The 27,051-nt window shown below is 55.0% G+C and overlaps 5 protein-coding genes across 5 annotated transcripts; 3 read left to right on the forward strand and 2 right to left on the reverse strand.

Annotated features, from left to right (window-relative positions):
• Positions 1–4,835: 4,835 nt before the first annotated feature.
• LRP88_09022 (nucleotide-diphospho-sugar transferase) lies at positions 4,836–6,681 on the forward strand (the record flags this gene model as incomplete). The annotated part of the gene is made up of 4 exons (XM_083245518.1): positions 4,836–4,966; positions 5,108–5,962; positions 6,017–6,311; positions 6,367–6,681. The coding sequence occupies 4 exons, from the start codon at positions 4,836–4,838 to the stop codon at positions 6,679–6,681; spliced, it is 1,596 nt and encodes a 531-aa protein (XP_083100012.1).
• A 5,966-nt stretch (positions 6,682–12,647) lies between these two features.
• On the reverse strand, positions 12,648–13,901 carry LRP88_09023 (uncharacterized protein; the record flags this gene model as incomplete). Its single annotated transcript, XM_083245519.1, has 2 exons — positions 12,648–12,847; positions 13,349–13,901. The coding sequence occupies 2 exons, from the start codon at positions 13,899–13,901 to the stop codon at positions 12,648–12,650; spliced, it is 753 nt and encodes a 250-aa protein (XP_083100013.1).
• An 816-nt stretch (positions 13,902–14,717) lies between these two features.
• LRP88_09024 (glucosaminyl-phosphotidylinositol O-acyltransferase) lies at positions 14,718–16,276 on the forward strand (the record flags this gene model as incomplete). Its single annotated transcript, XM_083245520.1, has 2 exons — positions 14,718–14,819; positions 14,879–16,276. 2 exons carry the CDS (start codon positions 14,718–14,720, stop codon positions 16,274–16,276), a joined length of 1,500 nt encoding a protein of 499 aa, XP_083100014.1.
• A 5,363-nt stretch (positions 16,277–21,639) lies between these two features.
• LRP88_09025 (uncharacterized protein) lies at positions 21,640–25,074 on the forward strand (the record flags this gene model as incomplete). The annotated part of the gene is made up of 3 exons (XM_083245521.1): positions 21,640–22,497; positions 22,556–23,149; positions 23,203–25,074. The coding sequence occupies 3 exons, from the start codon at positions 21,640–21,642 to the stop codon at positions 25,072–25,074; spliced, it is 3,324 nt and encodes a 1,107-aa protein (XP_083100015.1).
• Positions 25,075–26,121: 1,047 nt separating this feature from the next.
• LRP88_09026 (uncharacterized protein) lies at positions 26,122–26,835 on the reverse strand (the record flags this gene model as incomplete). Its single annotated transcript, XM_083245522.1, has 1 exon — positions 26,122–26,835. One exon carries the CDS (start codon positions 26,833–26,835, stop codon positions 26,122–26,124), a length of 714 nt encoding a protein of 237 aa, XP_083100016.1.
• Positions 26,836–27,051: the final 216 nt, after the last annotated feature.

Genomic DNA, 27,051 nt, shown 5'->3' on the forward strand with positions numbered 1-27,051 from the left:
GCCTGGAGTGCGGTCTTTGATATCCCGAACATGGGCACCATCGGTGGCTGCCACCAAGGTCGACTGCATTGTGGCAACGTTGCTAATATTTAACCGGAGGAAATACCTCGAGCGTGTGCCCATCAATATGCCAATGGGTCCATAGCGGCGAATCGGCATGCGAGTGAGGAGGTTGAGCGAGAAAACGAGCGGCATAAGGATCGAGGTGCGGTGGGGATTCCTTCGGACTTGGTGATGGAGAGACTCCCTCCAAGAACTGCCCATGAAACAAATCAAAGGTCCGGACCCACAACCGTCTGGATTGGCTTAAATTGCCATGGTCGTTCATTCATGACCTCGCATGTCATCCTTCTTCAACACCAAAACATTGAACTGGGAGATCAGCGGTGGCCTTTTCCTGACTGCGGCAGACCTGGTGACATCTCTGTCTCACTATTGTCTCCAAAGAAACTCGATGCTGTGTGAGTGAGGGGTGTAAAGAGCCGCTCGGTTCCATGTGGTGGTGACTTTGTATGAATCAAGTTCGAAAGCTCGGCCAAGACAGCATAGCCGATGCTCTACAGTAGCCTGCAGAGCGCAGCGACTGCCCGAAGAGTCGAGCTGCGTCGCGCCGCGTTGGACCTCTCACTTGGCTTCGGACCAACAGATGCTGGCTGATAGTGATCGCGGAATCCTGACAGGGCGAATGTGCGCAATTGTCCACCACGTTGTAGCGCACGCGCCAGCCCCAGCAAGTCTAGATCAGATGCGGCAAGGACTCGGGATCTGGCGAGCTTTGGTGACTGCGTCGACGGAGCAACAATTGGCAGCGCGCTGACGGTGGAGACGGTCCTCGCAGGGACAGGCGAGGTAGGACGAGGAGCGAGTGGCTCCGTTTCTGTCGGCCGCGAGCGAGGGACTGGACTGGATGGAGGGTTTGCGGCTGTCACTAGGCAATGGGTGTTGGGTGATTGCACCAACTGGAGCAGGTGATGACTGACATGCCGCTAGGGCTCCGTCGCTATCGATTTCGCACAGGTGTACGAGTATCCGTGGTTGGCTGCTGAGCCATTTTTGCATGGCATTACGATGGCGATGGCGGCAGCCTCTGCCTTCTTGGTGGTGGTTCCCTTCCCTTGGCCTTGGCCTTGACGGGCTCCGGCCGATGGATGATGACCATCCCGCCCCAGGCATTGTGGCACCGCCTTGACTGTCGTGTCGTGTCGTGTCGTACATGAGACTACACCAACGGCCCTGTCTCTGAGAGAAACGCCACTGAGCAGTGACAACCACGGCCGATGTGGATTCGAGGTCGAGCAGGCGTCGCGAATTAAGGTATGGTGTGATTTCGGCGTCTTGGTCGAGCTGCAATCGAGCACATCTCTTCGTCCGTATCGTCTCGTCAGCCAGGCAAATTTGGCAAGCGTGCGTCCACAGCCAACCAACCGCATGAGGGTGCGTCTGTCTTGTTGTGTTGATGAGAGGGGGTCCAATCTCAGATCCAGAATTCAAGATGCGCCAGGGTCAGGCGCGAGCAACCAGGAGCAGGCTGGATTTGCGCTCGCTCAAGCCAAGCCAAGCCGCACGGCATGGATGTCCCATGCCCCCCATCCCATCTCATCCCATCCCATCCCAAGCCATATCACCCATCTCTATCCATCCACGGATCAAAGCCCACGGATCATGGATGGGCCCTTGGTGCGTTGCACCGTGCGCCAGACGCTCCGATGCTGCAGATGCAGGCCACAGGCGGCCGGAGAGAGAGGCCAGGGTCGGCAGAGATGATGCAGCCTCTAAGCTCTTTCATCAATCTCATCGACCAGCCAGGGCAGGGCCAGGCCCGCAGCTGTTGCAACCCTGCCAGGCTGCCCGCGGTGGACGATCTGCAGTTTGCGCTGTTGCTCGTCGGCTGCTCTCTCCAGGCCGGGCCTGCTCCAGCATAATCGGCCGCTGGTCCCTGCGAGCGCCACCGTATGGCAACGCGGCGGACGTCTATGGGCGGAGCAGATCCCAAGGTCAACAACTCGGAAGCTCAGGCTATGCGATGTGATGTGATGATGCATTTCGCCTGGCCACTTCACCTATGTATGCGTCTTGTCAATTCTCTCATCCTGCGCGGATAAGGCACGGCAATCAATCCCATCTGTCCTCCGAGTCAGTCCATTACTCGAGTAGGTTGGCCATGCGACTCCAGGGTGGTATATGTTGGATCGGGGTAGTAAGAGATCGCCTACCTCCCCAGCACACGATGCTTGAGGTATCCAGTTCGTGCAAATGCAAACGGTATAGTAGTTCTAACCGGGCGCGAAGTTGAGACCAGGCGTTCAAGTTATGCCGGCTCCTTACGTAGGTACTCCGCCCTTCCCCCACCACATCAAGTTCAGTTGCTCCGGGAAGGATATTTGCATCTACGTACCTTGCTCTCCAAAGGATACCTTGGTGAATCCACATGTCAGCGTCAAATCTCTGGCCGACAACAAGCACTCGTGCGTATATACCATAATTAGGTCAATAAAGCAAGTTGGCGTCAAACTGGTATGGAGGTAGGTTGGAGGGATGGAGCACGGGCTGCCCAGGCTGGAAGTAGGTCGGGAGGTACCTTCCTCTCTACCTACCCACAAACAAGTCGTACCTGCCTCCATCTGGATGTATCGAGGTTCCCCGCCATGGATCATTGAACTCCATGCCTCAGCCCCCTTGGGTGATATCGTTCCCTCCTCAAGCTACATCCCGGATACCTTACATGGCCCTGGGCTTCTCCATACTCTGACTTCTCACTTCTCATCTTCCAAGGTACTAAGCTATCTCCGCGCCCCAACACAGCAGTGCCTGGCGTGTCAGGGCACAGTTCCTGCATCCATGGATGGATGTGAATACACGCCGTGATATTCGATATCCAATTGCTTTTTGGTCAATCACCGCCCGTTTCGCCACTGCTGGTTGGACAATGGGTCCACTGGCGTCTCCTCTTGTCTCGACATCTCGAATTAACCACATGGGGCTGCGTCCAGTCCCGCATCTGCTGTTTATCTGCTGGATTCCACAGGGTTCACCTTGGGGCCTCAGACGCAAGACGCCATCTTTGTTAGATCCCGACATGACGAGCATGTCCATCTTGCCACGAATGAGCTACGGATGGGCTGGCATGTCCCCAGGTGAGATTGCGCATCATGTCGCAGGTCCCTTAGCCCTCAAGGACCACCTCAAGCACCAAGGTCCCTGGTTTCGTACAAGCCTCCAGCGACCAAAATCCACTCCCCACAAGATGCCTCACCAGGTCCATGCTGAGTGGTTGTCTTGGCCATGGCTTGTGCTCACTCGCGCCAGCGAGAGGAGGAGAGATCCACACGCTAACACGAGCCAGGTCCCATGTCTCCTCTCCCGCCCGTAGCCATCGACGCCATTGAGGGTTGCGAGAAACCCTGCCGCCAGGACCCCGGAGGCAAAAGAACGACAACGACCAGGTCCATGATGTGCGCCGCGGGCCGAGCAGCACTGGCCATGGGCCGTCAGCGGGCACGAGACGTGATCCTCATGCGCCAGCCCAGAGTCGGCGCCACGATGCATCGGCCCTGGAGAAGCGAACAGGCTTGCTGGGAGTACCTATCCGGTACAGGACAGTACCTGGTTAGCCCAAGGCAAAGGCAGGGTGCTGAGGTTCGCTCGCGTCGACGAACCTGCGTGCCCGTGTCCCGTACCTACAGGCGACTCCCCACTTGCTCGCTCCAGTATTCGTCGACGGCTTGCAGTAGGAACAAGGACACAAGACAGCAAGCAGGAAAAACCAGAAACGACTCGTACCGGTCCCGGTAGTCGGGCGGCCGGGGTCGGCGTCGAACGGACTCAACTGGCTCGTAGCGACGCCTCTCTCGACGGCGCGCCAGTGTCTAATCTCAGCACACCCCCTCCCTCACCTCAACCCCAATTGCGCTACTAACTAGTTACATAGGTTGTGCCCTCTCTGCCCCAAGTCGAGCCGCCGCCGCAATACATGGGTCCCTCCAACCCTCCAAACCCTCCATCCAACCCCTCGCTCCCCACTGGTCCTAATGCAATGAGCGCAGGAGCCAATGCACCCCTGCCGTCTTGTCCGTTGTCCAGACCAAGATCAATCTCGACAGAGCTCGCGCGCTTGTTTGTACTATGGTACGTAGTTGCTGCCCTACCAGCGTGCCACCAAGAACGAGGTACACACAGAGATGGCCCACGGCAGGCCTCAAGGACCCTCTCTTCTCCATGTTCATGCATGGCCCGTTTTGGGGACGGGGTTTGGCATAGGTATATATCGTAGACCCATTCCCCCAACCTCGACCCCAGCCGTTATCATCGCCACTACCTCTCTTCCTCCTCCTCGCACTTCTCCCATCGGCCAATTCACCCTGCCATGGCCGTGTCTGAATAGTCCCCTTTCCGTCCTTGTATATTATCCTGTCTTGGCCCTCGTCCGGTTCCTCGAGTCTTGCCGCCGTGCGAGTGTGTGTCTGTGGTGCATAGTCTTTTGCCTTGGTCCTTCCCAGCGTCTCTTCTTCACTTCCACCTTTTCACGACCATCTGGACAGAGAATCACTGTCCAATTCACATCACGAGACCCGAAATTCACTATATCCTCTCACAACATCCTCTCCACCTTCGTTCGATTGGACCTCCTCCGCCTCTTCACCACCCTACGAGGCTGTAGAAGCAGCGTCGCCATTGCTATAAGCAAAAGTGCTCCTGAGAGCCTTTGCTCATAGTCTTGGACTTCAACCAACAGTCACCGTGTCTTACGGATATTCCTCCTTCCCACGGAGGGGATAAACAGCACCCTTCGCCCGCCGCACCTTGGAACTTTCAACACCCCTCACTCACAGTTCACCATGTATGAGCCTGAGACAGAAAACTTTGGGCGAGCTCCCCTGCCCTTGACCGGAATCCTATCATTCTCGATGCCATACTTTGACTTTTGGTATTCGACAACCTTTTGGATCTTCTTGTTCTGGGGACTTTGGTAAGTGGACCCTTTTACGCCGCGGCCTCTGGGTCCACGCTCTCCGATTCTCGCAACACTCCATATCGTGTACCGGAGAGACAGATTCGACCTCACGGCGAAAGGCTCAGCCCAATAAAACCAAATCTAACATTTTGCTAGGATTCATCGCTATTTCCGGCTTCTGGTTCATTGCGTCAGCCATTGGAGCTACAAGTCCAAGCCCATTCCAAACAAGCCTACCTTCACCAACAAGGATGTCACCGTGGTTATTCCCACCATCCACAACGCCTTTGAGGAACTTCGCCCTTCTCTCCAGAGCATCCTGGCTTGCGAGCCGGCTGAGCTGATCATGGTCACTACGCATGACAAGCGAAAGGACCTTCAGCGATTGGCTGACTCATTAAATTACCCCAAGGTTCGCGTCTTCGATACTCCCATCGCCAACAAGCGTCTTCAGGTGTGCGAGGCCCTGCCCAAAGTGGAGACCCCCATCACCATCATGGCGGACGACGATGTGACCTGGCCTTCCACCCTCATGCCCTGGATCCTTGCTCCGTTTGAGGACCCCCAAATTGGTGGTGTCGGAACCTGCCAGCGGGTTCGTCGAGAGCACGATGCTTCTTGGTCAACCCGAGCCTGGAACTGGCTGGGCGCAGCTTACATCGAGCGTCGCAACTTTGAGATCTCGGCTACTCACAACATTGACGGCGGCACATCTTGCATGTCTGGACGCACTGGCGCCTATCGTTCCGAGATTCTGTCGAGCCATGACTTCCTTCACGGCTTCAAGAACGAGAAGTGGAGGAAGTGGATTCTGAACGCTGATGATGACAACTTTGTGACTCGTTGGCTCGTCAGCCACCAGTGGAAGACCTGGATTCAGTACGAGAAGGAGTGCGAGATTGAGACGACCCTCGAGAACAGCCACAAGTTTTTGTACCAGTGCTCGCGTTGGGCGCGCAGCAACTGGCGTAGCAACTGGACCAGCCTGGTCACTGAGCGATATGTCTGGAAGTGAGTGAAAGAAAACATTCAGGGTCAGAATGATTCCTCTAACAAAAGAAACAGGCAGCAATGGTGGTGCACCTACGCTCTCCACATCGCGACTTTTACCTCCCTGGCCTTTGTCACCGACCCGCTTCTTCTCGCCTCGTGCTGGTGGGCAACGGCCGACTGGGATATCCAGAACCGCCGATACGCTTTCTGGGCTCAGTTTATTTACATGTTTGCCTTTACCAAGGTGGTCAAGCTTATGGGCCTGTTCCTCCGAAACCCCAGCGATGTCATCTTTCTCCCAGTGTCAATCCTGTTTGGGTATTTCCATGGACTGGTCAAGCTGTACGCCTTGGTCACTCTTAATATGGTACGTTGCAAAGTCATCGGCATTGCAATTATCTCGCTAACCAGGTTGAATACAGACGTCCTGGGGCAGCCGAGCCGACGGAGACACCAACGATGAGCAGCGTTTGGCCCCGGCCCCGCAGCCCTCGATTGTTCTCAAGACACCCCCTGGAAAGGGTTCGCTCATCCGCTACAACGCTCGCCAGAAGGGACGGCCAGCGCAAGGACGGGGAGCGCAGTGTGGCGCGTGGGAGAAGAGCGGCTATGCCGCCTACGACTCGAGCACATCGTATATGCCTATACGAGTGCATACGCCTTTGACAATAACGCCCGAAGACACCAAGCTGCAAACGAACGGAAATTCGATCAGCGGAGAGTGTCGGGCAATGTGACCAGGCGACGAAACGACTTTGATGATGCCATGAGCAACGTTTTCATATTTGCATGGGACATTTGTACGAGACCAATTAGGTCACTGGGAATTTGATGTTTTTTTTTTCCGCCGAATTTTTTCAAACAACCGCATCACACCACTACCACCCCCCAAAAAAAACAAGGGACGGACCGGAGTCAAGGGGAGGAATCAGGCGAGGGTTATCTTCAGGGGTTTGAACAAAAAGTTTCTGCTTTCTGCATGAGAGACGATGAAGAGGCTTTTTTCCGGCCGATGGCCGCTGCAGGGACCCAGCGAGTTGTCTCCCACCTGGAATGGGATATTTCCAAGGTGGATGAATGACGCTCCAAGTCCTAGACGGCGAGCTTTTCTGGACCTAATTTTGGAGGGTGAAAAGCAGTCATGGCGGTGGTGGCCACTAGCCTTTTGACTTGCTGACCAAGCCCGGGCTCAAGTCGTCTCTTGTCTTGTAACAAATTGGGTATGGGTTGAATCATGGAGGTCTTTCTTTTCTAACTATTTGTGTGTGTGTGTGTGTGTGTGTGGTGCGGGAAAGATGGCAACGGGCAAAGACTCGGAATCGGACTATGGGAACAAAAGAGGCCACATCCAAGACATGTGAGACACTTTGATAATGGAAACCTTGGGAGTATACTGGAAACTCCTGATTTTGGCAACACTATGGTACCTTTGTCTGGCCTGTGACTTGTGTTCGCTGATAGCTTCATATCGAAGCAGCCCTTACGCGGACATAGTGACGCGGATATGTCTTGGTCGTCAGCCCACCCTGGGGGAGGAAAATGCCCGTTAGTCAAGCACGAGGTGAGATGGTGGTGTCGTTGACGATGGCTTAGAGGTTAGTGATGACAGCCCTAGCCAAGATGGGATTTTCAGATGCGATCTGTGATTACCACCCGTCTCGTGGATGGCACCAAGGCCCACAACGACGACGACAACGCCCGAGTTGAGGGAGTGAGGCCGCCCAGAGAGGAAAAGGGCCTGGCTAGTCATGTCGACAAGCAGCCCAGCCCATCCCAGCCAACCTCGAATTTATCCTGCTGCGCAACATGTGTTTGGTGGCCTGGCCGAATCTTGAACCTGCCACACTCTCTTTGGCTCGGGCTCAGTCTGTCTCACATCTCACAAGCGCTAGATGATGACGATACAGGTCGCCACAAAGTCTAAAAGTTACTGTGTATGGACAGCGACGTGCACACATGAGGCCCGAGATATCCAGGGTCCTGCCCCGTTAGGCATTGCGACTCCAAGTCACAAAGTCAAATGCGCGACTCGTGCGTGGCCGTGGATCAACACGGCTTTGCACCTGTTCTGTCAATTTCCGGGTCCCTCTGATTACCGTTGCATTCTGGCGGGCCTCTATGAGTTGCAGACAGGGGGAGCTCTCATCAATAAACAATGGACCTTGAAACCCCCCCGCAATCGTTGCATCGTGGGCTCCGCTTTCCCCTCCTCGCTGGTCAAACCAAGACAGGGCTGATTACCATTGCTGCTGCAGGATTGTGGTTGATGGGAAAGCGGGCTGTGTGCTAGTGTCGTTCAATACTCGCTCCAGCAAAAGCGACCTGAGGTCGGCAGCAAAACGGGTACGTAATGAGGCTGCTATTGGGGGGAGGGGTTTGATGAGGTTCGCTGAGGGCTGGTGTGCGCTGCACTGCACTCCCAGGATAGACGCTGGTGGACAAGACCAGGGTTCACAAAGCCAAGCTAAGCATCTCTAGAGTGGGATCGGCCGCAGCTTCGCTTGGCTCGATATGACGGACGACCCTCGTCTCTTTGGCGCGGGGTTTTCTGCTATCCACTCAGATATCACCTTGTGAGACAGACGACGCAAGGTACCTACATACATCTGGCGGTTAGCCTGACCCTCAAGTCTGGGGGTGTGGGCAATTGAATTGGTGCGGTCCTTGTCAGCATCGCCGACATCGTGAGCATCGTGAGCATCGTGAGCATCGTGGACACGACACGACCGTACGAAGGCTTTGTTGTCCTTGCCGTTCGCGATCCCCCCTCCTCTGCACACGCACAGACAGACAGTGGATGGATGGACGGTGGTGGTGGTGGAGGTGGCGGCGGCCACAACAGAGATGCTTCTGCACGATGTAGGTCGTGGGGGATGGTGGCGGGAGGTTGTCGTGATGTTGGTTCTTGTTTTTGTTTTTGCGGGCCTTGGTGCTCCTCGTCTGCACGCAACATCTGACAGCACACGCTCAGTGGGTGCCATTGGGCCGCCTCAACATGATGGGTGCCATAGGCACACGATCAATGCTGTTGCATGCCTTGATACGTATTTCCTCCTATGCGGTGCAGGAGATATTGGCCATGGCTTGCTCGAGACTATGTGAGCATCGTGTGTTGCCAGAGCTGGTTGAGGTACTCCTCCGTATAGGATCGGGTCAATCTCAGCTGCTCGCAAGCCACCCGTATGGAGGAGCTCAAGATCTCAGCTTAGTGAGCAGTGCACCCGTGAACTGTCGTTCGATCCGTCTCTGATATCCACAGCGGGAGGACATCTGTGCTGGCTTGAACTTGGCCGCGATCTCCCCGTGCGCAATCCAAACAGAGGAGCCAATGCTGCTCGTTGCACCGACCTAGGTAAAAGAGCTACAAGCTCCCCCACAATCAAGCCCCCTCGTCCGTTTCTGGCCTGCATCATCTCTGACGCAGGTCCCTGGATGCAAATCCTCCGCGAGAGCTCATTTGCAGATCCCAGGCTCAACAGGACGGCCAATCTTGGTGACGGCGGGAGATGGACTACCAGAGCTCCCCCTCTAGCCCCTCCGAAGCTGGGATTCACGGCGCCCGCAAACCGGCCCCACGACGACGGCTAGCCACATTGCGGACGAGTCACTGGGCAAACGAGATGCGCGGATGGGGCTTGCCATCCTAGCCATCACAGCCGACAGTTGTGATGCATCATATCGAGCTGGGTGGCATTCAATCAATTGAACCCTCTCCTTCTTTCACCTTGAGCTGGAGACAGCGGCTCTACCCTGCTCAGACCCTGGTAAAGCGGCCCTTCCCCTCCTTGACAGAGATATCGCCGTGGGTCTGGAGCTCGGACATCCATCGGCAAGAACAGGGATGGCACAGGACGCTTGAGGCCAGGGACGGCAAAGCCTCAACGACGGGACGGTCGACAGGGTTAGGGTGCGAGGGTCCCTTGAATGTTGAAACGGTCTCGCAATGCAGACAGACGCACTCTGTTCGTCCCTAAAAGATTAGTAGCAATGGACTGGACGTACATAGGATACTCAATGCACGAGCAAGAAAATGCCTCGTCTTGTTGACGAACATGGCGAACTCCTCCATCTTTGCTGCAACAGGTTTGGGCCAGCTTGTTGGGATGGAACTCATGCATGCTGCAATGCGCAATAGGATATAGGTACCACGAGATTGCGGAGACACCCACTAAAAACGGGCCTTGGCTTCTCCTCTGTGCTCAGCTTGCAGCAGCAGCAACCAAATTGCTTTTGCTGGAGGCCGCGCCCGATCGTTGATGATTTGCTGTCTCGGTGAAAGCTGTGAGTGATGAGAGAACTAGATGGATGCAGATGAAGGAGGTGCGCACAGCAGAGGCCTCGAATGGCCATGGAAGGCTCTAGCCAGGTCGCAAGTACCTACCTCAGCTAAGGTATGCACTACGCCCCGTTGGCCAGCTTAACTACTGCCAGTACCTGGTTACTTGCTGCGCTTGTGTAGGGGAGGTCCCGGTTGCCGAATGAGGCAACTTAGGATCTTGCCTCTGGCAGGTGTGATCGACACAAATCGGCAGGCACCGGGTATTTTGCAAGCCAAGTTTTTCAACTTCAACTCATAAGTTCACGTTATCTTCTCTCCTGCATCATCACCAAGTAGGAAAACCAACAATAGACAGGTTGGTTTAGCAACGATTTCGGCTTGGCCGGGCCGACACGATTTTCGCCCCTTCCTCGAAACCCTTGAATCGACTTTGCTGTTCGCTCATCGCGCAGCCTCTATCACCATGCGCTTAGCTGCAGGTCGCTATCGGCCGGAGGCGTCGCCATCGACAAGGAGAGAGCATCCTTCCCAGGCACACCCATGGCACCAGCACCAGGGCCTGGGTCCCTGCGCTCCAGGGCTTGATGCGATAATGCGACAAGTGTGAGATGGCTGCAGCAGGTTCAACGTCCAGACTCGCTGTGGTTATTCGAAACAAAGAAACGTCTTTGGTTCCTCAGGGGGACGAGACCCAGATTCTGCAGCAAATTCCACCTCATCTCTTCGCCTCTAGAACGCCTTCTTTCTTTTTTTTTCTCATCTCCCCAGTTGTTATCTCTCCTCCACTCTCTCACGTCTCATTCTCGGACTAGTATTCGTTCGAACGTGGTGATATGACGCACGCCCGCAGTTTTGCTGGATACCTTACGGACAGAAACACCGTTTTCATTGAGGTGCGCCCGAGGGCTGAGACGGCGGGCGGAGGTGCGGCGGCGGCTTACCATCGGTCGGTCATCGTCCATCGTCCATTGTTCGGAGGTTCGCGCTTGGCCTTGCCCAAGCCGCAGTAGCCGCCGGGCCGGACCATTATGCCACTGATCCTTGACAGAACTCTACGTATTCTCGCTTAGACTGCTACCTTAAGCTTGTTTCCATCAACCTCTGACGATACTCGAGAACGTGGCATTCGTTGGCATTGCGGCACGGGTCAATGTCACAAACAGCCGCTGCAATATGGCACGACGGTCTCCTCTTCTTGTCGGCAGGCTTTGGAACATGGCTCCTTGCCTCCCCTCATCCAGAGTTGAGCATGGCAGGCTGCGCTAACTCGAGAATATAGTAGCCCCAAATATGTACTCTTGTACCTCTTGTACTATGCAAGTACCTCACCGGCCGGGCCGGGCTAAAGGGTGGGTGGCTCGATAGTCCAGGGCGTGTCTCTAGACCAGCTCGTCCGAGCGTGCATTCTGCAGGCCATGCATGCAGCACGCCGTCTCTCTCCACCAGCCACGCAAAGTTGTCGTGCTGGGGGTGTTCGTGTCGGTAGCGGAGATGCGACAACACTTGTGGGGGAGGAGACTTTGGCGGACGGACTTGCTTGAGCAGCGCCGGCCTCGTACTTGAGGCCTTCTTCCAAGGAACTCGTGCGTCCATCTTGTGAGTTGTCCGAGTAGTGTTAACTCAAGACATGTGAAGATCGCAGAAATCCGGATACAAACTACATGACTCTCCGATCGATGATCTCATACAGAACCTCTCCTACGGCCCAGCAGATAGGAATATGTTCCCTTTGTCCAAAAAGGATGTGGTGCATGTCCAAGGCAGCTGTTCATCTCCCCGTGCCTCGGCCTGGATTATCCCGAGCTTGAATCAACCATGCCCGTTGAGATATGGCGAGATGAAAGAGCACATATTCAAAGTCGTCGCTAAACGAAACTCACAGATAGCTGTTGTTGATTAATTTACGGTTCGTCCAGACCACCACTCTGTGCCTATATCCTGTACCTGGTAGAATGCGTATAGGTTTGAGAATATTGGTTTGCCATGAATCTCATTCGCTGGACATGCTGGGGCCTTTGTGTCCGAGGCATGGTACTCATGACCGTCGACTGTAAGCCTCGGGGGTACGCCGCATAAACAATTCCAGATTTTGATGACGCATGGCTCCTTTGCAGTAATGAAAAGATAAGTCGGCAAAGGCTAGCATAGTTGTGGGATGTGCATACTCGCTCGTATGCTCACGGGTAGGTGTTGAAGTAATAGATTTACAACACAGTTGATTAAACCAGAATACTATCATGTGTAGGTAATAATCACAAATTAATATGCCCCGATCGTCTCACCAGTTTTGTAGCAGCCCCCAGAATTACAAGACATAAGGAAGGAAGAAACCGCTGTTTTTGGCCTTCGTCATTCTAATGTTGCCGCCAGTAAGCCCATAGAAGCCTCCACAGCATGCCCTCAGTCCTATGAATTTTACTGAAATTAGACCTTGCCCCCCAGGTAAAGAATGTTTTGTCGGATCGGCTCATTGAGAGCAACTCGTCCTGTGTAGATATACGCGACAGTGTCCTCCCAGGCACGAGGATGTGGCAGCGGGAGCTGGATGGTGTCCCCCGGTCGAACAATTTCGGAGAGAATGATGGCGGCAAGCACAGGGAGATATGTTCGGGCGTACTCGAGGTCTATGGTAGTAAGGTGGGTCAGATATGGATCACTTGGTGTTCTTGGTTGATAGCCCAAGTTGCTCCGGCCAGTGGTGTAGGGTAACTCACGAATGGCAACCGACGACAACCCTTGCCGAGAACTTCTTCTCTCTGCGGCTGGTGAACGCTGAGGGCTAAGGGCAGGAAGAGCACCATGTGAGTGGCGTCTTTCAGCGATGAGACCTGGCGAGAATTGTTGGTTTGCGGTGGAGGGTGGTTGGAGAGTCGCAACTGAAGCTCTTCGGCCTTGGTCAGCTTGATCAACTGGGCTCAAGCGCGGAAGCGTAGCTCGCAACTCGTCCAGATCAAATGTCCTTGTCAAAACCAGTGGCTTTCTTCCACGGGAATGAACAACCACACGCGTGGTCAATTGCCCATCTACAGGGCAGGGAGAGGGAGGCTCTGCGCCGGTAATGGTGGAGAGGCGGCGTAGTTCAACCGGCATCACCAACAACTCGGCCTCACGCGGTCTATACGAACCGACAAAACCTCTTCGACGGAGATGCTCTCGCTGTCGGGCGATCTGCATAGCTCTTGCATGGAGAACACCCGGTGGCGCGGATTGTCTGCCATCATATGCCTGCGAGAGATGACCGCCTTGTTCACCATCCTGTCCTTGAAGCAACATATTTCTCGTCTCTTCCACGATAGTTGGTCTGCGGTAGACTGGCGGCGCGAATAGGGGTGCAGATAGAGGAGAACGACGAGCTGGCAGAGTATTGGGACTTGGCAGGGCGAGATCTGCGATGGGTCTCAGAGAGACGTTGCGAAGGCTCGGCTCCAGCTTGGAGGAGTCACGGCTTCGCGGTTCCAGCCGGTCAACGGCCATCTTGTCATGTTGGCGCATCTGCTCATCCCTCAGCTCCTGGCACCCTGGCAGAGGGAGACTGCGAGGCGAGAGAGGCGAGGCGGACCAGACTGGGCTCTTGAGGGCCATGCGTGCTCGGAATGACCGGGTGTTCAGCTCAGGGCCCGTGGTTCGTATAGGCTCTATGGCAGGACGAGCCCTAGCCTCTGTTGCGGTAGTCATCATGACTAGGTCGTCAAGGTTGGTTGTAGGTCACACACGATATGCTTGCTTGTCTGGACCGAAAGCTCTGAAGATAGTGGATAGACGAGATGTAAAGGGCTAGTTGTTTGATCTTTATGCTAGAGTAGAACAAGAAGGGGGAGGAGGATGAAGATATCAGGAGCAGACTCCTTTCTTCGTGGACTGCAGCCATTTTATTCACTGGAATTTGATGGCGTTGGCTCTCAAAGGAAAAAGAAGAAAAAAACCCTGGCGGATGCACACCTCCCAACAACCTCCAGCTCGGTAGCGGCTCGTCACAAAGGAGGGAAAAGCCCCTCTGGGCGCTGGGTGGGATTGCTTTCACGAGTAGGAAGCGCATGTTTGCCACTGCGAGAGAACAAAGAAATGCGGCTTGCTCTAGGTGCCGAGACGCTTGCGTCCGCTGCGACGAGCCCGCTCCTGGTTGGCCTCAGAGACACGGAGGCCTGAATGAGGCGTCGAGAAACCGGATCTTGGGCACCCAAACTATTGGGCCAGGCCACTTGATGAATCGAAGCCGTGTTTGGGGAGCTGAACTGAGGTTGTCGATAACTGATATTCTGTGGTTGACGCTAGGACCACGTGATAGGTTAGCCGCGCAGGTGGTCGCATCCTATTGGTCGGGTATAGGAGTTGCAGCCTGGTCCCGGTCATGGTATCACCAGCGAGGCTGAGCTTTCACTTTGACGACTTTGACAGGTGTCGTCAACTCTTCTTCCTACTCACACTGTTCCTTTTTGCTTGAAGTAACTTGAAACATTAGCATGCATTGAGACCTGTCAGTTACTGCAGCTGGTCATGTCTGATTCCGCCAGCTACAAGCAGCGAAAGGAGGACTTTGTGTCCAACCTCTCAGGCGGCTCCGTCGCAGAGATCAACTATGTCACATCCGTTGCCGCTGTTTGTCCCTCCCCAGTCATTTCCCACCGTACGGAAAAGGAACTAAGTTGTTGTTTCAGGTCGCCATAATCCTCTGGTCCGTCCTCCAAGCCCGCCAGTCCTTCTTTGAACAGTATACCGTCCTCGCTTTTGCCGTCGATTTCCTCCTCAATGTCGGCGCCATCCTCCTCTCCACGACGCTATACGCGGGCACGCCGGTTCTGCTCAACCTCCTCCTGATTGTGCCCGCGATTCTCATCTTTACGCTCCCGCCGAACTCGATCAACCGAAAGAAGAAGCCCAAGGTCCCGCCTAATGCGCGGTTCAAGGGCAGCTCGGGACAGCTCGACGTCCTCTCGACCAAGCCGTTCCTGACAAACTTCCGGGGCTGCATGATGATTGTCACCTGCGTCGCAATCCTGGCTGTCGACTTCCGTTTGTTCCCCAGGCGGTTTGCCAAAGTTGAGACGTGGGGCACATCCCTGATGGATCTGGGTGTTGGATCCTTTGTCTTCTCAGGAGGTCTCGTCGCAGCTCGTCCCGTGCTGCGGGAGAAAGCTGTAGGCCGCACTACAGGACGGGCGACGCCCCTGATCCACCGAATCATTCACTCGATGCGCCATTCCATCCCGCTGTTGGTTCTGGGTGTGATCCGACTGCTCAGTGTCAAGGGCCTGGACTACGCCGAACATGTCACAGAGTATGGTGTGCACTGGAACTTCTTCTTCACGCTTGGTTTCCTGCCTCCATTTGTTGCCATCTTCCAAGCAGCCCTTAGATGGGTCCCTTCCTTTGCTGCCTTGTCGCTGCTGGTCGGTATCACTTATCAGATTTTGCTTGAAACTACCAACCTGAAAGCCTACGTTCTCACTGCGCCAAGGACAGACCTGATTTCCATGAACCGGGAAGGCATCTTCAGCTTCATCGGATATCTTGCCATCTTTCTTGCCGGCCAGGATACGGGCATGTTCGTCATCCCCCGAAACATCCCCCCGAGGAGCACCGCCAGCCCAGGGGCTCAGAGGAACACACTCCTGATGACCATGGCTGTCTGGGGAGGTGTCTGGACAGGACTCTACCTGCTTTCTACAAACTACCATTACGGATTTGGCCTAACGGTCTCACGACGTCTGGCAAACCTTCCCTACGTCCTTTGGGTTGTTGCGTTCAACACTCTGCAACTCCTTGGATTCGCCATTGTCGACACCGTTTTCTTCCCTGCGTTCTATAATGCGCAGGATGCCAAGACCGAGAAGGAGGCCTATGAAAAGGCCACTAGCCGCGTGATACGAGCCTATAACCGCAATGGCCTGGCTGTTTTCTTGCTGGCTAACCTCCTGACTGGCTTGGTCAACATGACTGTCAAGACGCTGGATGCTAGTCCGGCTGCCACCATTGGCATTTTGGTGGCGTACATGTCAACTATCACTGGCGTTGCTTTGGCATTGGACGCCTACAACATCAATATCAAGCTTTGAGTATAACATAGAGGTGGCGCATTGGTTTAATTTGCCGCTAAGGGAACTACGAGCGGCATATCAATGATAGTTCGACACCAAGTAACCTCATCTGCCGACTGGGTGTATGAGTTGGATAGCGGAAGCGGCTCTAATGTAATGGAAGTGCCGAAGTCGACAGCGCATGAACTTGGTGCGAAGCATACATACGTACATGCTCGCATTAGGCCAATCTCGACCAGAAAAGCAAAACACGATTACAAGTTATGTGCTGCATCTACTGAGTGAGTTCACCAGGGCTTGTGCAGGTGCCCCTGTCGTGGATGTGCGCTCGCCGGCAGAGAACGGAGATCAGGCGCGGACCATCCGTCACAGAGTTTCGGCAGATGAGGGCGAGCTCGATAATGAGCTCTGGATGCGGGAGACGGGAGTCAGCTCGCATTGCGGGCGTGTTATCAAGTGACACATCGATCGTGGGTGGGGAGGCTAGAGAAGGGCTACGATCAGGGGTCAGTTGAGTCCTGGAGAGGAACGGTTGATGTCATGCAACGCAATCGCGGAACACCCGTAGCGCGAGTGAGATCCAAGATGCAAGCAAGAGTGAATCGATATTGGCGAGGTCTCATTGGTTGCCGGTATGACTTCAGGTCCATCATCCGGCCGGGATGGACGTGTCGCGTTTCAATGCAGCTGGATTATGAGGGCTATGACACGAACAAATCCAACCTGAGCGAGCATGTATGTAAGTGAGTGGCGCAGCTGGAGGTCACAATCCTGAGTGAAAAGTAAAAAACAACAAAAAACAAAACAACGATGGCTTCTGGTGAGACGGGCGAAGCCGGGTTCTTAAGTGAGATATCCATCGTGTCAGCTCAACCCACGGCCACGTTTCAACGGGGGCGGCTCAGTTGGTGGTGAATCTGTGATGGCCGGCTTCGCGGCCGGTGGACGTGAGAATGGAGCCCTTGGCGTCCGTCCGGTAGAGGAGACGCGCGCCGGTGAGGCTTGAGATGCCTTGACAGGCCGGTCGCTCGCTCGGCGGTGGTTGTGCTCGTGCTTGTTTCTTGGAGACGGCGACGCCGAGAGATGACGTCTGAAACGACTGGGCGAGTTTACGGCTCAACCCTGCCAGGCTCAAAGGCCCGCGGACGATCCCTGTCTCGTTGGAATGCAGCTCATCTCCGGCGTTTAATGCTGGCTGGCTGGCTGTGCGCATCGTCTTGGTGCGACGACGACGCGTAGTAGAGCGAACACGACACGCGCAGGATCTTGGAAGTCTTGCATGAGGACACGATTGCGTACGGGTGCCTTGGATGTTGTCTGCACACCACTTCCAGGTCATCAACACGGCGTCATATTCTATCTTGATGTTGCACAAGGTGCCCGTGGGGCTGCCGCTATAAGTGTGGGAGAATCGGAGATGGAAATTAGGGTGTTTCAGAAGTCTCTGGAAAAAGAGGGACAGCCCTGTCTCGGGATGGATGGCTAGAAGCCAGGACAGGCATGAGGAAGAGACATTTGTATTCAAGGTAAATGAGTTTCTTGGAGTTGACAGTCGTGACGACTACAATTGTTGTCTATAGTTACCGTACTACGTATACGTAAACTTCAAGGCTGCTGGTCTGGGGTAATAAACAAGCGACTCCGAACCCTGTCGATGAAAGACCTTCATGTAAGAGGCGCATACTGCTGATCCTAGGACCTAAGCAAGGGAGGCCGGGCATTTGACCATTTGAGGCAGCAGAGAAGCTCGCTCACCAGATGTTGGGCATGCTGCAGCGAGATGGAGGCCGTTTAGCGATGAAGATCACTGAACCTTTTGAATGACATGGCGCGCGAGGGTTGGTCTGGTCTGCCACGTCTCTTTCCAGGAAAAGCAATCGTGGTAATTACACATGCACGAATGCAGGATCCGTCAATGGCTCACTGCAGCTGCCAGCTTCTCCAACGAGCAAAGCGGCATCGCGGTTGTCCCTCCCTGTAGGGATGAGGTTGTCGTGCTCAACCCTGAACCCTGGCTCTCAACTCACATCTCGGCCGGAGGAAACAAGGTTCTAATGCAACCTAGAGTAGAGGAAGCCAAATGATGATGGCGACGATCTGACAAGAGGGACAAGCATCACATCACACTTGTCTTTGTCTTGGGTCACGGGGCCTATTGGTGAAGAAACTGATCTCTTTTATTTCCTTTCTTTTTGGCCCATGGTTCGATGGACCACCAACAACGAGCGAATCTGACCACAGGAGAAGAATCATGCCAGCAGCCGGCGCTTGTGCACGCGCACGCTCCAAGGCCCCGTTCGTTTGCTTCATTGCTTCTTCTATCCGAGCTTCTCGAAAGAAGTGGGAACCACCACGGCCGGCTGCATGCTTTCTCCCTCGCCTCTCGTCTTGAAAGCTCGAGGGTTCGCCCGGCCGCGGAAATGGAGAGAGATTGCCCGAGACCCCTCGTGAACCCGAGGGTCGGATACCAAGAGGACGGCCGGGCTTCTTAGGCGAGACGGGACGGGAGACGCGCTCGTTGTTTCTAGTCCCGTATAATGGAATTGGAGATCAGCAAAGATGGTGTAGAGCGCGATAATTGAGGGTAATAATAGGCGCGGGCTGGGTATATCAGAGAAACGGCGCGACGTTACACGTCAGGTCAGACGCGCTCAGCAACCTCGAGGCTTCAATGCCCTCCAGATTTGTCTGACCTACCGTCCTCCTTTTTGTTGAGCACAGGGCATCTCTACCCTTTATGGTGTGACCGAGCATTGGATGGATTTTTATCCCGTGCCGTGTACTGCAAGCTTTGCCGTGTTGTGTTGTGTTGATGGACGGAGGCCAGAGCGTAAGGTCAAGAGAGAGCTGAGACCACCACCGTGTGAGCACCCGCCGAGCCACCCCTTCGAGAAGCCCACTTCTAAGATTACTGGTCAATGCCTGCCCGACTGTTGTTTTGACATTGGATACCAGGCTGGTGCTTCTAGTGGCCAGCCGTGTTTGCGCGGCTGTCGTCTCCCTCAGAGAGGCGGCCTAATATCCAAGCCCTTGATAGCTTGGGAGGCATTCGTGACACAATATCGAGTCCGTCGCGGGTGGCCATTGGGTTCAAGGCGTCTTCCGACGTATTAATAGGCCCAAGACCAATTCCAGAGACGTCGGACCAACAATGTATGATGAATGATGGGGGACTAGCTCCAGGCATATCAACTAGCTTCGCCTCCAATACATATCTCGAAATTGCGGAGAACCACCCGAATCCAAGTCCAGGGAGGACTGACGAGATGGTGCGAGCACTGGCCGACGCAGGCATTGATTATTGGCCTAGGGCGACTCGCTCGGTGACGGAGGTTGGGAGCATGATATCCAATCTTTGCACTGGCGAGGTATGTATTTGGCACGGAGGGCATTGAGTTTGGCGCGCCGGACGATGAATGAATGAATGGCATTGCATGGGGTAATTTCCAGTAGAGGCCCGATCACCTTGGCCCATCATGAAGGCCACAGTCATCGTCGTCATTCACAACAACATCCAATGCATCCATTAACAATGCGTCGACCGCAATGTGCCCGGGGACGTGCTGAATGAACCGAATCATCCATGCTCTTTCTGAGAGAGTGTGTGTCTCGGACCTCGACTCGGACCCTCCGATCTGCATTGTCAAGGTGCACAAACCCGTTGAGCGTCTTGCACAAACAGCATCTTGCCTGTGTCAGTCTGTCTGATGGATCCATCCATCCATCGTGAGAGGGATGGATGGATGACCTTACAGGCCATTTCGGGCGCCCCCGGTACACTGTACCTGCAGGAACGACAGCTTCCAGGTACCCGCCGGAGCAGGGCGCTAGATTCAGGGGTAGCGGTACCCGAGCCAGAGAGAGCGGCGCCAGAACGGGACCCCTTCCTCATCCATCATCGCCCTCCCACTCCTTGCATCGTGATCCGTGAAGGGCAGGTTGACCGATGAAAGATTGTCACCCGCTAACAGAGGACCCCGAAAAAAAAGAGAAGAGAAAGTCACTTGGAGGCGCCTCCGAGTCTGGTCAAGGGCCGCTGAGTGGATATCGAGGTACCCGCCCGCTGTATGTAGCGAGCAGGACGCTGGCGGATGGGGCTCCACAACTGCAGCCCAAGTCGGGTCTCATCTCGTCAATTTCGCGCTGGCGCCCGAGTCTTTGAGTCTGGTCTCAAGGATTGGGATGGGGATGTGCTGCGTGCTGCTTGCTTTGCGCCTGTGCTTGCTTCCATGTCTGGGTTCTGCCCGGTAGGTTGTCCACTGATCCATCCATCCCAGGGCTGTTTCTGCTGCCCTGCGCTTCCACTACCATGTCCCTGAGATCCATTTGTAGACAGACAGTACGTACCTTGTCTTTAGCCTCCCGTCCTGGTCAGGTCCAGGTCGTTCAGCTTCCCGTCTCCTTCAATCGGCTGGTTCCATTCCCCTTCGACACCTTCCCTCCATCAGACTCTCCTCCTCCTCCACCACCACCCTCCACCCTTTGAGCGCGCGCGGCCCCAACTCAAACTCGGATCCTCACCCCATCCGCAGCTGGCTCGCCCAGAGCCTAGGTTTCTCGCGTCGCCCGTTTTTTATTGACTCGTGCCCATCATCTCCTCTTAACCTACCTACTTCCTCAGCCTCGCCCGTTCCTGGCGATCCCTCCTTTCTCCCATCCTCACCTTTCTCACTTGGCGTTTCGGTTGTTGCGCGTTCGCGTTGAGTGTTGGGTGTTGATCTTGGTCTCTCCCAGCCTCCTTCACCTGTCCACTCCCGTCGCCTGTCGCCTCCATAAAAAAAAAAAAGGGAGTTAATTAGCAGCTGCAGCAACCCCATACAAGCCTGGTACCAAAAGCAGCCGCAACAACAACAAAAAAACAATACCGGCCCAACTGCCAACGCATCTAGCATCGGCCGCCCCCCAATCCCAATCTGCCCTTGCGCCGAAAGCTGCACCTCTGTTATTGGGTTCGTCCCGCCGGATACGCACGCCAGACGGGGACTGCACCAAGTCAGCCCAAGTTCAAGCCGAACGAATCGATAAATCGCACGTCGTCGACCGAGATTCTGCCCGCGCACCATGAGATAGTCGAGACTGTCGGGCTCATTAATCCAATTTTGAAACGTCGTTCCCCCCGTGCTGGTCGCTTACAGCTGCTGCTCCCTGGAGCTTCTCGATTCGCCAGCCGCGTCAATCCACCCCCGGCACTGCGCTCCCCCCCGAAAACTCGTGGTCTGAAACTGCCAGGTATCTCGACCTGCATATTCGCGTCGCCCGCCTGGATTTTTTCGAGCGCCACTACCAAAAACTCTCTGCTCGCTTACGCCGTTGACCCCGTCCTTACGACACCTTCAACGGTTTTCTCCAACTCGACATTTTGACGCGTTTGGGCGTGGAAGATGTCGTCGGCTGCCCTGCAAACGGCCCCCCATCAACACACCGCTCTGGCCTCGTCTCCCTTGGCCACACCGTCCAGCCGCCAGTACAGGTCCTCGCACTCATCCCCTTCTGGCCAGGCGTACAATGCCCAGCAGACTGCGACCGCTTCTCCATCTTCGCGACGACCTCCTTCACGCAAGACGAGCGACAGTGCACCTTCACCTGCTTACCATCTAGGTCCCGGTTTTGGCTCTCCCGTCACCGCTACCTCAGCGCCCAACGAACACGAGCCGTCCGCCTCTGATCGGCACGGCAACATGCCTCCCGTTGCTCCTCCACGGACTTCGTCCAACAACCAGAGCGGCGGTTCGCGAAGGACACAATACTCCAATGAGAAGATGACCAACTCCCCTCGACGAGGACAAAACGATGCATCTCGATCCGGTTCCCATGGTGATCACGGCGCTGCCGCAGAAAATGGACATCGAAGCAGCAAGGCTGACGCCGCTGCCCGAGCCGCCAGCAGAGATGGCAAGAACGCCACGACCGCGATTCCCATCCGATCCGCCCACAGTACGCCCTCGAGACCTGTCCACGAAGCCACTGACAACCTAACCAAAGCCATTGCAGCTGCCCAAGACCCAAATGGCAGGGATCGGAATCATGCCACAAACCAGGACGACGACGATGCTGCGCCGCCTCCTGTGGTCGCGACTGGCGACCACGGCGAGGAACGACGAGGGCAACGGAGTCGTCACGATCACAGCCGAAGCAACAAGGGCACTACAAAATTTGGCGACTTTATCCTGGGAAACACTATCGGCGAGGGAGAGTTTGGCAAGGTCAAGCTAGGCTGGAAGCAAGACAGCAGCGTTCAGGTGAGCTCGCATCCTCCCGGTTTGCTTTTTCTAGGAATTGACTAACGATTCGCCACAGGTTGCTATCAAGCTTATTAAAAGGGACAGTGTTGGCAGCAACCCGTCTCGATTCGCCAAGATCTACCGAGAAGTGGCCATTCTGCGAGGTGTCCAGCACCCTAATATCGTGCGCCTGATCGACAAGGTCGAGACAGAGAGACACATTGGTATCATTCTCGAGTATGCATCTGGAGGCGAGCTGTTCGACTATATTCTCAACCACCGATACCTGAAGGACAATGCGGCCCGCCGTTTGTTTGCCCAGCTTGTATCGGGTGTCGGCTATCTTCACAAGAAGGGAATCGTTCACCGAGATCTGAAACTGGAGAACCTGCTCCTGGATCGCAACCGCAACATCATCATTACCGACTTTGGCTTTGCCAACACTTTCGATGCGAATGAGGACCTCACCGAGGAGGAGGAGCTTAACCTCACCGACAGGGAATTCGTGAAACGAATGGGTCTGGACCGCGTCAAGCGCAACGGAACCAGGAAGGGTGATCTCATGCAGACGAGTTGCGGTAGCCCTTGCTACGCAGCTCCTGAGCTCGTTGTCAGCGACTCCCTCTACACCGGACGCAAGGTGGATGTCTGGAGTTGTGGTGTCATTCTGGTACGTCGAATACGAACTGTTGCTCATGATGGTTGGGGCTAACTTGTTATTAGTACGCGATGCTCGCTGGCTACCTTCCCTTCGATGACGACCCCGCAAACCCTGAAGGCGACAACATCAACCTTCTCTACAAGTATATCGTGACTACTCCTCTGACGTTCCCCGAGTATGTCACCCCACATGCTCGAGATCTCCTCCGTCGTATTCTCGTTCCCAACCCCCGTAAGCGGGCGGACCTCTTTGAAGTGGCTCGACACAGCTGGCTCAGCGAATACGCGAACCTGGTGGAGTTTATAACAAGCTCGACGACATTACCTTCCGATGTTCCGAATTCTGGCGCCGCACCGGACGATTATGCAGAGGCTCCGACTATCGCCAGAAGCTCATCGGTCCGCGAGGCCACCAAGCACAAGCAGTCTCATCCTCCCGTTGTTGGAGGGCTGGCCAAGACCCATGGAAACATCGACCCCGAGTCCGAGTCTGGGCACCGCACGCCCAAAGATGCCAAGCGACGGACTGTTCAGGTCGAGTACGTGGCTCCCACCACGCAGACACAGCGTGGCGCCGATGCCGCGGCCGCCAAACCCAGCTCTCGATCTCTTACACAGGCGCCCGCACCCGAGGTCTCTACTGAGAAGCCACTACCTCGAGAGCCTCCAGTGGCAAAGGAGATTGCTTCCCGGACAACACAGTCCAGGCGGCCTCAGAGCGCTCACAAGAACGCTACTGCCGCTCCCGCGAGACCGAGCCGCGACACTCGCGCCACCTCGGACAACGCCTTCATGACTGGAATTAGTACCACAGCCAGGCCACAGACCGGAGGCTCTATGAAGTCCTCCGCTTCCATGGGTCTGCAATCTCGCACCACCTATGGACAACCGGTGCCCCCAACAATTGCCGACACCAATGCTCAGGGCCGAATCCAGCAGCCTTCGAACCCAGAAGACGAGGAGAACGTGGCCAAGACAGTTGGAAGCGTTCCTCCCAAGGTTATGAAGATGTCGGCCTTCCAGAATGAGACGAAGCGTGAAGGAAGGGGCCACAAGCGGTCCAACACTCTTGGCGATCTTGGCAACAAGATTATGGGCCGCAGCGGATCTATCTTTGGAGGTCGTGGTAAGAAGCGATCAGAACAGCCCGCCGACAAGTCAAGAAAGTACCCTCCCGTCAGCTTGTCCAACACGATGCTGCCTGGCGAGGAAGCCGGCCCCAGACCCTCGGTTGATTCAAGGGCATCTCGACGATCCTTTTCTCTTGGACTCGGCAAGAAGCGCAGTGGCAGCATCCACGGCTCTCAAGGTTCAGGTGAGAAGCCGGAGCGTCGGCGATTCTCTCTGGTGCCACCAGCTCTGTCTTCCAAACTGGGTCTTGGTGGTGGTAAGGACCATGGAAGCGTAACAGCCTCGGAGGCTGAGTCGCAGCAAGACCTGCCCATTCAGAACCCCCGAAACGAGCAGCTCCGTGGTTACAGCGCCCATGACGAGCCCCGGCACAGCGAGCCTTACTTTGACGCCCCTTACGAGCAGGTCCCCTCGCAGGACACTGCTCACTCGAGCCCTGTCTACCACCACCGCTACGGATCTACAGCACAGGATGCCAGAAGGCCCAGCGCCATCCCACCCTACATGCAGACTGGTGCTCACCTAAACACGGGGTCTGATTCGTCAGTGGACATGCGCCGCCCACCGACGGAACCGCGATCTCGACCTTACCAGGGCGACTTTTCGGAATCCGAAACCTTCGACGGACGCGTGGGTAGCAGCCGTGGAGAGCGTGGCGGGGTACTTCACAAGAACCACAAGCGATTCGCGGACGCCTACGAAGGGGCCGACTACCGAGGACACGAAGGGAGCAGCGGAGCCGCGAAGCGAGTCATGGACTTCTTCAGAAGGCGCGGGAAGGCTCGAGGTGGCGAAGAGCGGTGAACAAAGCATGCGATAAGCACCCGGAGTTTACGGCGTTCCGTCTCAGTTTGGGAATCTCTTGTGTGGAAGTTGGTCGCACCAATGTTCGTTGTTGGATGCTATAATTGTCATTGTCTACCTATTTGTTTTTGCCGGGACGCACACACGCACATCACCACACATATCAGTAATGAGGGACGAAACCGAGGGCTCTCGATGATGCCCGTTAGCAACTCAGAGGCCGCCCGGAGTTGGTCCTTTTCACGCACTCACATCATGGCGCAAAGGGATTCGTACGAGATTGATTGAGATCAGGTGGCGGTCCCGGATGGTTACACTCTCCTACATACATTTTGGTACGGAAAGGCTGTTGGTCATGATCGGCAGATGAGAGCAGGACGCGGGCTGGATGACCTTGTGATACCTGGATCTCGGCCGAGAAAGAAGAAAGAAGAAAGAAAGAAAGAGGAAGAAGGGGTTTGCTTTTTTTTATTTGTCTGTCTCTATAAACGCATCTCAAGGTTGTCTTGCAGGCATTAGCGCTGGAGCGAAGTTTGAGCACGAGGTGGCATGGAGGATTCGGTCTATCTCCCCGATGGATCGACGAAGTGGTTTGCATTCACGAGCTGGAAGGTGTATTTGAAGACGCCGTGGTAAATGGAGTCGCCATATATCATACCTAGACATAGCTATAAGGATCAGAGAAGACGGATCTATGTAGAAATTAACTGTAGCGGAAGCTTGAGTTGCCCGTGGTTTTGCAGACCGACTTTGTATTGCAATCATGGCTAGGTCTTTGTATTAGCTTGGGGAGTTTTTGGTTTGGTTTTTGGTTTGGGTGAAAGGTTGTTGGTTGTAGATAGTTCGTCTCGGGCTCATATGACTCAACAGGCTTCTAGTTGACACGCCACTCACGATAACTTTGTAATGATTGCTGAGCTTGTTGTGTGATGAGATATATCTATGGCATCTGTAAGCAGCTCCCCTATTGGTTTCTGCTTAACCTTGGGTCTCATGTCTTGGTCTTGACCTGGCTGGAGGAGGAGTGGCATACTCGGTTGAAGTCTCTTAGTTGGGATCTTGCCTATCCCTCAACCTCTTAAAGCGCTCAACAACTCGCGAAACCATCAGGTGAACTTTGGATTCATCAGTAACACTCCTGGCTCTTTCATCACCGGCCTGGTCCGCTACCCTCGCGTTCCTTTCTTCCTCTGCTCTGACCTTGTTGAGGTATATGTGATGCACCAACGCTGCAGCGTCATCATCACCACAACCGGAACCCGTCTTGGCTGATGTGATGAGGAACTCGGCACCGATTCTGGAACTCAACTCTCTCCCCTCATCTAGTGACACCTCCCAATCTGACAGATCCGTCTTGCTTGCCGCCACAAAGATGACTGGCCCCTCTGGTGGAGGAGGCACCGGAATGTCCCTGCACAACGCTTTTACATAGTCAAAGCTGGAGCGGTCCGCGACAGAGTACACGCATATGAGAGCATCCGAGCGCGCAGCCAGCCTCTCGACCAAGGTGGGGGTGTAGGAATCGTTGGATTTGATGAGATCGCAGTTCAGCATCACTGGGCCCTGCTGAGCCGTCACCATCTTGCGGCCACTATCATCACCCGTTGGGTCGTAGGGGACGTCGTCAACGTACTCCTGCATGCAGATGCGGTGGACTAGCGCTCTCAGCCCGATGTGGGGAGCGCCGACGAAGTGGACTTGAATTGTTTGGTAGCAGCCTGGTTGCTGGGGCACAATTGGTTTTGAAGCTGAGCTTTCCATGATTTGAGGATGATGACTTTGCGTGGGTGTGATGAGGAGAGCTTTGGCGGAGGATGAAAGATGAATTCACGACTTTATTAGTCTGATGGACCGTGGCATGATTGAGCAGGGATATAGTTCTCGGTGTATCAAATAAACAGATGGTTTAACCAAAAACCAGTCTGGGGTCTGGTATCTCGTACTCTGAACTCATCTTCCATTGCCCGTATAACCACC

This window comes from Fusarium phalaenopsidis (genome assembly GCF_050370095.1).
Source record: "Fusarium phalaenopsidis strain FUZ10S chromosome Unknown contig_32302, whole genome shotgun sequence".
Taxonomy (NCBI): domain Eukaryota; kingdom Fungi; phylum Ascomycota; class Sordariomycetes; order Hypocreales; family Nectriaceae; genus Fusarium; species Fusarium phalaenopsidis.